This window comes from Neovison vison, chromosome 6 (assembly GCF_020171115.1).
Source record: "Neovison vison isolate M4711 chromosome 6, ASM_NN_V1, whole genome shotgun sequence".
NCBI lineage: Eukaryota > Metazoa > Chordata > Mammalia > Carnivora > Mustelidae > Neogale > Neogale vison.
In genome coordinates, this window is record NC_058096.1 from 203,260,626 (window position 1) to 203,269,472 (window position 8,847).

Genomic DNA, 8,847 nt, shown 5'->3' on the forward strand with positions numbered 1-8,847 from the left:
CTAACACTCACACTCCCAAGGGCAAGGACTGAAACAGGGAGGCTGTCAGAGGAGCAACAGGGCGCAGGCATCTCCACATAGGGATCGCACCCCAGACTACGACCCCGCCATCAGAGGAAACTCTGCACCAGTTGAGAAGGAAAGGAAGCGGTGCCCTGTATCCGGGGGGTGCCTACTCCCCTTTTCTCCCCTCTTCCCTAAATCTCCCTGGCCTCCAGAGCCTGGTTCACTTGACTCGCCTCAGCTTGTCCCCAAGTCACGAACCATGTGCCAGCTAGGCTGTCCAGAGCCCAAGTAGGTGAAAGGGAGACACTTCCCAGGGGGAGGGCGTGCCAGCCCTGGCCCAGAGCCCCTCATACCCCTGGAGACGAGGGCACAGCCAGCGTGGAGGGGACCAGAAGGAGCAGCCCCAGGCCTCGCTGTTCTCTATGGCTTTTTATTCCTATGTGATTTTACTGCTCACTCATATAGGGATTGGAGCCGTGGCGTACGGCGGGGGCGGCCAGCGGAGGGCTCGGATCCTGAGCAAGGGGGCCCGGAGAGAGGTAGGATGGCAGCCCTGCCCTCTCCTACCACAGGCTGCTAGCCTAGCCAAGGAAGCCTTCCTCTTGCTCTCTTCCCCCACTGACCTCTTCCCTAGCCAACGGGTAACAGGGGGGCAGGTAGCTGCTGGACCCCCTCCATCCTCTGACCCACTATCTCAGCACTGGAGACTCCCACTGCAAGGCTGGCACCAGGAGCTACACTGTGTCCCAAAGCAGCAGCTACAGAAACTGGGACTTCAGCTTGAGGAAATGGGCCTGACACAAGAAAACAAGGTCCAGAATCCTGTGTGGCGCGGAACAGCCACTGGACACACAAAGGGCAGCTCAACCAACAGTGTGGCCTGTCCCTAAGGGGCTGTCCAAACACAGAAGGCGAGATCAGCCCTCGTGGCTAGTGGCTCACACCCAGCAAGGTATGCAGCACAGCCTGGAGACTGTAATGGGGAGACCACAGGGGTCACAGGTGGACAGCTGGCCTGTCCCTCTCAGACCCCACAGGCTGCAGGCCTTTGGCCTGTCCTCCCAGGGGTCTCTGCTGGCCTACGAGTGTCAGAGGCCAAGCTCTACCTTCCTAAGCTCCTGTTTCAGCGAAACAAGTGCCGAGTGTGCCCTGCAGAGAGGGGGATGGGGAACCCCTGTAGAGGCCCAGTGCTGGGGCTACAGCCTGACCCCATTTCCGGCAGCTCGGAGTCTTTGCTCTGAGGGAGAAGACACAGAGAACCCATAGTGTGGCTCTGTTTATTTGCAGTCCTTCTCACTCCACCCCATAGAAAAAACACTCAAGAGCTCGGCAGAGGGGCTGCCTGCTGTTGGGGAGAAGACTAGGAACAGCCAACAGGCCAAGGGGCTTATCCCAATCTTCAGGGTTAGCTGCTGTCATGGCCAAGAGGAGGGAGAGGAGAGGGCCCCCATCTGCCAGTTTGGCTGGGGGAACGAGCACAGAACAGAGGCCCAGGGTCAACAGAGCAGCCACTGCCAAGGACAGAAGGGGCCCTCAGGCCTGGTTAGGCCTTGGGGACCAACCCTGGTCTGCCCCAGGTTGCAGCCCCGTAGGTCTCCTCTGCACTCAACCATGATCCATGCCATCACCGCGGCCGCAGGAATAGGAGGTGGGCGTCCATGACATTAGTCCCAGTCAGCCCCGTGTGCAGCAGGTGCGCCCCACCTCGGAAGCAGCGGAAGAAGGTATGAGAGTCATTGCGGGATAGGAAGGCAGCCACATCCAGGCCGTCAGCGGCAGCCTGGCTGGCAAGCTCAGGCACGACCCAGGCCCCAGCTGCCTCTGTGGGCCCATCCTGTCCATCCGTACCACCACTCAAAAACAGCACCTCCAGAGGCCCCAGTGGCCGTTGTCCCAGCTCTGCTCCAACACGCAGAGCCAGTTCCTGGTTCCGGCCACCCTTTCCTGAGCCCTGCAACTGCACGGTGGGCTCACCACCAGCCAACAGGCAGACAGGGCCCTCAGCCCCCACCACGGCCTCCAAGGCCTCCTTGAGCTGCAGGTCTGGGAGCTGGAGCTCAGCTGCCAGCTCCCAGAGTTGTGCCTCCTCCTCCACGGAGGCCCCAGTCCCAGGCGGGGTGAGGTGGGCTCCGGCCACTCGGGTGAGCAACCCGTAGAACCGGGCCACACTTTTCACGTCACCCTGTATGGCTGCGCTCAGCACCACGGCCCGGTACCCCAGTGCTTCGGCCTGCTGCTGGGCCTCAGCCAGGGCCAGTGCATTTGAGCCAATGATCACGTTGAGCACATGACCACAGCTGTGCGGCCCGTGAGGGTCAGAGTCAGACCGAGCCAACACAGTCTTCACGGAACGGGGCAGGGCAGCTCGAAGGCCATAGTGATTGAGGATGTGCAGGCAGTCTTGCACGCTGTGGACGCTGGCCACGGTGGGGCCGCTGGCGATCACCTCCACCGGGTCCCCTACCACGTCTGACAAAATCAGGCTCACCACCTGGGGAAGGGTTGCAGAGGCAAGGCTCAGTCCCTCCAGTGCCTTACCCCACGGTCACTGAGGACAAGCTGCCACGTATTCTAACCCCTCTCCTGGGGGTCTGCAGAACATGTGGCCATCTGGACACCCCACTCCCACCCTCTCTGGCGCCCTCCCAGCCAGCCCTGTGGACTCCCACACCGGGATCCTGCCAATTTGTATGCTATTCCAGGCTTTTGTCTCCCTGGCACGTGGGTCTGGCTCTACCAGCCCAGGGCTGCCTAGGGAAGCAGGGACCCACATACCTGGGCAGGGTAGGCAGCCTGAGCCAGCCCCCCACCCTTGAGCTGGGACAAGGCCTTCCGGATGGTGTTCAGCTCCTGGATGTTGGCTCCACGGGCTGCCAGCAGCTTGGTGAGTGTCTGCTTTTCTTCCAGTGTCACAGGCGGAATAGGGGCAGGGAGCAAGGCTGAGCCCCCACCTGCAGAGACAGTGAAGAAATTGGGCAGAGGGGATAAGACTGCAAAGGAACCTCTCCACTTAAGGAAGCAGGCAAACAGTACCCACATTAGGGAAGGGGCTGCTGGAAAGCTGGGGTTAGGGTGACCCCGTGTGGACATGAAGAGAACGTGTATACAGTCGCCACAACCTGGGCACCTGGTCCCAGCAGGCACTGGAAGAACTATTCCTTTAGCGCTTGAAATAGAGTAGACCAAGAGGAGATATTGAGACCAAGGATGGATTCCATAGGAGCTAGAGACCTGGGTTCTAGCCCCAGGTCGAACTGGCACAGATGGCAGCAACAGCAGGGACAATTTACCGATGACACCCTGAGTTACATGCTCCCTATATTCCCTCCGATGGTCACCAAACAAAGTCAGTCAGGGGAGGAGCCCACAGCTCCAAGGAGGCCAGATAACCTGCCCAGGGCCACCCAGAGGTCAGCCATCCAGGCTCCTTACTGTCTCCCTTGCTCTGTGACCCTGGGGGCTCGGACCAACCATCTCTCGCAGACCTGGTATTTGCAACAACAACCACCCCCTGCTACACTGTCCTGAGCCAGTCTGGCACCCACACCTGAGATGAGTACAAGCAGGAGATCGTCAGCTGTGAGACCTTCAGCCAGCTGCCGGATGGCCACTGCAGCCCGAAGTGCATCTCGGTCTGGCAGGTTGTCCTCTGCACCCTCAAATACCTGGACACGGCTGTGTGGCTTCAGCAGCATCTCCCTGAAGAGAGAGAGAAAACAGACAGCAAGAGATGAGGTGGGCTCCTTTCCTCCCACCTGATTTCTCAGCTGTACGGGTGAGGAAGACCAACTGACACCCATCCCGGAGCCAGTCCAGACCCTGAACAAATGGGATGCTGGTGAGGGAGGGAGGCCTGATCCAGCATTGGGTTTGGGCCCAGCTCCCCCTCCCAGGGCACAGTGGGCAGAAGCCTCCCCACAGGGCTCTTACTGCTTGCCAGCATGCTCCATGGCAGCACGAATCCCCTTGGGCACGCTGATCACACCCTGCACGAGATGCTGGCCCAGGAGCTCCTCAGCTGCAGCGGCCATGCCCAGCACAGCCTTGCCAAAGCCCACCAGGTAGAGGTTTTGACGCAGCTGAAAGCTCCGATCCCGCACCTTCAGCAACCCACTGCTAGGATCCAAGCACAGTGCCCGTTGCAGCATGGGGCCTGGAAGCACAGCCCCCACAGTGCTCTCGAAGAGCTGCTGTGCCTGCTCGGCCAGGGCCATGCCGCTGGCCAGCCGGACCACCGGGCTCCCCATGAGGAGCGGGCGTAAGAGGGCTCGGGCCACGCAGGGCAGTACCTGCAGGACCACAGCCATGCCCCACTGCTCTCAGCACCACCGGGCACCCATGGCTGCCTAGGGGAAAGAAAGCACCAGTGAGGCTGCTGGAAGCAAGACCAGAGACAGACACCCCCCACAACAGCCACCTCTCTGAGGGTGTGGGGCCCCTGGACCCCACAGGGGCTGCTGCAGTGGGCCATCTGCCAGCCCAAGACTTTCTGAGGCCCTCAACTGCCTGATCTCATGCCAGTTCTCAGAGCCCAAGCCTGCCACCTACCATAGCCTCCTCTTCTGCAGGTTATCCTCCGGCCCTCTGGCCACTCTGCCCTGAGTCCAAAGGTCCTGTTAGCTGAGCCCTCCCCCTAGCCCACCCGTTCTGGCCCGAGAGTTAATCATTCACAGAGGCAGCAATTCCTATCCACAGGCTCCTGCCCCAATCCTTTTCCACCCCCTGTACTTCTGAGCGTTCATTCAGAGGCAACACCGCTTTCTGGGACAGCGTCCCTGCCTCTTTATCACTTCCGTTGCCAAGAGGCTGCTGGCCGTCTCACCAACTGACTGAGCCTTACGACCTGCAGTATGCTCTGTGTCACTGGCTTGTGGATCTGGGCTGGGGAGCCTGGGAAGGCTAGGTCTGTGTCGGGAGGCTGTAGGCTCAGAGGAACACTGACAGGCAGGCTCAGAGCACATCCTCAGGACACACAGCCTGAGGAATCCCAGCACTCCAAGGCCAGTCTAGCAAAAGGTTCAGGTTCAAATGAGAAGTGGCAGCAAAGACTGGCTCATGCTGGAAACTTAGACAAGTCCCTAGACACCACATTGAGGCGGCGCCCAAGCTTCAGGACAGAAAGGAACACCCTTCCACCTACCTAGCTGGCCAGACCCAGCCCTGCCGAGAACTCGCATTTCATTCTAACAAGACAAGTCTTGGGTCATACGTACCACCCACCCACAGGAGTGAGAGCCGAGTGTCTGGAGCAGGAAAGGCCAGGCTCCTACAGCTGAGGCCAAATAGTCTTTTTCCCCCTTGGCAAGGTAAAGGCCAAAGAAGCCTTGGGGTGAAGGTCAGGAGGTTGTAAAGGAGTTCAGGGACAATGAAGCCCTAAACAGATCATCTCTAAAAAAAGGCATCTACTTTAACAACACCCACCATAAATGCTAGTGGATGACTGCAGCAGCAAGCGTGGACAGCACGGGAAGGAGGCTGGGAATCAGGCTCCAGCTCCACCACGGTGACGGCTCCTTTCTTTATTGGGCCTTGTGTGCAAAATGAGAGGTGGGATCAAAGACTAATGCTTCCCCCTTGACATCCTTGGCCTCTCTGAAGCTGCCAGGTTAATACAGAAAGCCTGAACTCAAGACACTTTATCCCACACTTAGAAAAACTTAGCCACCTGTAGCCCTCAGCCATCTCGCCAGCATGGTTCTCACCTTTCCCGTAAGACCAAGGCTGCCTGACTCCAGCCCTGAAACGGAACACAGAGGACGCTGCCTTGGGGACTCAGAAAATGGGCTCAGCTTTTGTCAGGAAGCCCCTGGGACTGACCCATTGGGCTAGGAACCAAAAGCGGCTTAGAATCTAGCAACAACTTGACAGCCTGGGTGAACTTTGTACCTGTTTCCCAGATGGACACAAGCCTAGAGGACCCCAGCCTGGCCACGGTCTACCAGGGCCCACGAGAGGATGGGGGGTGAGAAGGGAGGGTCTTCAAGGGTTAAAATACAAGACGTCCAGTTAAATTTGAACTTCAAATAAACGAGAAATTTTTAAGAATGTAAGTATGTTCAAAAAAAAAAAAAAAGAATGTAAGTATGTTCCAATACTTACATTCTTTACAATATTTGAGACATGCCTACACTAAATAATTACTGGTTGCTTATCTGAAATTCAAATTTCAGAGCTGCTAACCAGCCATTCTCCAACCACGACAGCCTCCCAAACTAACTCCCAAGCACTCCGGAACCAAGCTCGGAAACCCCTCGAAGCCCCTCCTTGACTCCGCCCCGCCACCAAGTAGGGCTGGAGCCACTTCCGGCCTTCTCCAGCCGCACGTGCTCCCGGAAGTAACGTCAGTCTCAGGTCTTTGCGAGGGAAGTGGCTGCCGCGTGAATGTCCGATGGTGACCGGAGAAAGAAGTGCCCGCCGCCACCTGGACCCGCCACTGCCCGGCCCATGGACTGCTTCCGTGGGCCTTCGCGCCGTGGACTTACCGCTCTACGGCTCCCGGCCGCAGTTTCCGGGACCGAGGGCCGGAAGTACTCCCGGGTGGGCGGAGCGGAATCCGGAAGTGTGGTGGGAGGGGCGGGGTTGGAGTGCCGGCGGGAGCCGGACGCGGTGCGGTGGGTAGAAGGAGTTGCGGCTGGGGGGATTGGCTCCGCCCTGACCTTTGGCAGGCTTGGATGGAATACCCTTTTGGCTTCATTGGCTTCATTGCCTTCGTCTCTGCAGTGGGGGCAACAATCCTTGACTTATCGATTGCCTTAACCGTCCGCTGCTTTATCCCCTAGGAGCCCATCCGTCAGCACGTACGTTCCTTGCTCCTGTTAGGTGCCTGGCACAGGACTGAGCAGACGGGTTGAGAATTACTTCCCCACAGTCCACCCCTTCTGGAGCCAGGTTAAATCACACTGGCTCTTCCCCACCGCTATAATCCCCCAACAATTTTGTGTTCGCCCCTCTCCCTCTTGACCAACCTAGTAACAGCTCGGACTTGGAAAGTTCAGTCCCGTGATCCTTGAACACACGAGCTGTGTATAAACAACGAATGACCCTGGGCCAGCCTGTGTGCACCCTTGAGCCCTGTGGAGGCCGAGAAAATTAGAGCCATCCCACCTCAAGTTTAACGTTAGCACAAGTACAGCCCTCTTAGCTTCGGCATCCATCTCAGCTGTGACCAGGGGCTGAACTCGACCCTGTTTTAGTTACAGGAAAAACCGCTATACCCCACCCTGCAAACACCCCGGCAACAGCTAATCAGCTTGCTGCAGGGGAGTCTGAAATTTCCCCACTTCCCTCCACACATAAGCCTCCGGTAACCACACATAAAAACCCTTTGCTTGGCAGGTCTGGGGTTCTCGCTCCTGTGCCACTGTGCTGGTGACAGTCGTGGGCCAGGACTCGAATCGGAATAAAGACCCTCGTGTGTTGGCATCGGTGTTGGCTCCTTGGTGGTCTCTGGTACTCGAAACTTGGGCATAACAAGCCCGACTTGATGCTTTCCCACATTCGAAAGACAAGTGCTGACCAGACTCTGAAGACACAAAAGAGTGCATTTTTAAAACTGATGTTTTCTTGGGGAGGAAGGAAGGGAGTTACATCACAAATCACACAGTAGACTTTCCAAAAAATCTTAAACATATGCCCCCCTTCCCTTTTTTTTTTTTTAAAGATTTTATTTATTTGACAGACTGAGATCACAAGTAGGCAGAGGCAAGCAGAGAGAGAGAGAGAGGAGGAAGCAGGCTCCCCGCCGAGCAAAGAGCCCAATGCGGGACTTGATCCCAGTACCCCGAGATTATGACCTGAGCCGCAGGCAGAGGCTCAACCCACTGAGCCATCCAGGTGCCCCCCCACCTTCCCTTTTGCAGTTGCCACATCTCTCCATATCATGTTCTGCTCTCATGAACTCCTACCTCCTTCCTAACTTTGTCTGGATTTTTCTTTCCGTTTATAATAGAGGACCTTTTATTCCCTATCATTCTTTCCCAAACTTCCCCACTCCATCCTTAAAATGAAGGCACCTTCAGGAGGATCTGCCCTCTTTAGATGTGGGGAGATGATAAATACTTGAATGTTCAGTTTTTCCTTGCTTGTAGTAAGAAGTCTTTATCCATTTTGAATTTATTCATTCCTCCACCATTCAACAGACATTTCCTGACCTATATGGGTCAAATGCTATAGCTACTGGGATGAGTAAGAAGTGGTACTTTTCTGTTGGGAATTTTACTTTGCTTTTGTAATGATAGTCCCACACTGCTGGAAGGAATGTGTATTTGAGGACCTCTTTCATTATTTACTACCAGAGATGGATGAACAGACACCACTTACTGTGCCATTGCTATTCTTTTGGGAGTGTAAGCAGGATTATACCCATTTTTGAAATCCCCCATCCCATCCCATAGCTACTCACAAGATATATTTAACATCAGGTTTAGATGCCCACTGGACTGTGAGGTCTTAGAAGGTGATGACTTGGTCTAATTCATATTTGCATCTCTACTGCCTTGCATAGCCAGGCAGGGCCCTATAGCTGGGATTGCTTTTTTTTTCTTTTGTCCCCCCACTTTATTTCCTTCTTTTTTTAATGAATTAACTAGAGAATAGTGAAGTACTCGGCTGCAAAGTGCTGCAGACCCAAGGTAGAAAGAATCTCACAAAAGGAAAAGAGACGATGGTAAGTAGAAGTAGAAGCCTTCATGAAGCAGTGGGATTTAAGTCTAAGAAAACAATTAGGCTCATGAGACTGCATACACATACCTTGAGAGTAGGTATGAATATATCTACCTTTTTTTATATATAATGTTAGCTATTTTATTGTTTCCAAGATTTTATTTATATGAGTGAGAGAGA

General features: G+C 55.6%; 1 protein-coding gene across 5 annotated transcripts; it reads right to left on the minus strand.

Moving 5' to 3' along the window:
* Positions 1 to 1,269: 1,269 nt before the first annotated feature.
* On the minus strand, positions 1,270 to 6,518 carry GLYCTK (glycerate kinase). Of its 5 annotated transcripts, none has more exons than XM_044253442.1 (6): positions 6,489 to 6,518; positions 5,428 to 5,534; positions 3,937 to 4,352; positions 3,554 to 3,705; positions 2,782 to 2,957; positions 1,270 to 2,497 (listed from the first exon to the last, which is right to left on the minus strand). In XM_044253442.1, exons 3-6 carry the CDS (start codon positions 4,311 to 4,313, stop codon positions 1,631 to 1,633), a joined length of 1,572 nt encoding a protein of 523 aa, XP_044109377.1. In that variant the 5' UTR covers positions 4,314 to 4,352; positions 5,428 to 5,534; positions 6,489 to 6,518; the 3' UTR covers positions 1,270 to 1,630. The 5 variants fall into 5 exon arrangements, with proteins under 5 accessions (XP_044109377.1, XP_044109376.1, XP_044109379.1 ...); XM_044253441.1 differs by lacking the exon at positions 6,489 to 6,518 and adding an exon at positions 5,709 to 6,070; XM_044253444.1 differs by lacking the exons at positions 5,428 to 5,534; positions 6,489 to 6,518 and adding an exon at positions 4,555 to 4,598 and having other exon boundaries at positions 3,937 to 4,159; positions 4,296 to 4,352.
* Between the last annotated feature and the right edge of the window lie 2,329 nt (positions 6,519 to 8,847).

What these genes read in the sequence shown, in the direction of transcription:
- GLYCTK (XM_044253442.1), bottom strand. Translation starts at nt 4,313, where the DNA reads ATGGCTGTGGTCCTGCAGGTACTGCCCTGCGTGGCCCGAGCCCTCTTA. An exon ending in ATGGAGCATGCTGGCAAGCA is followed by an intron (nt 3,706 to 3,936) that starts GTAAGAGCCCTG and finishes CTCTCTCTTCAG; the next exon opens with GGAGATGCTGCTGAAGCCAC. An exon ending in CCTGCTTGTACTCATCTCAG is followed by an intron (nt 2,958 to 3,553) that starts GTGTGGGTGCCA and finishes CTGTCTCTGCAG; the next exon opens with GTGGGGGCTCAGCCTTGCTC.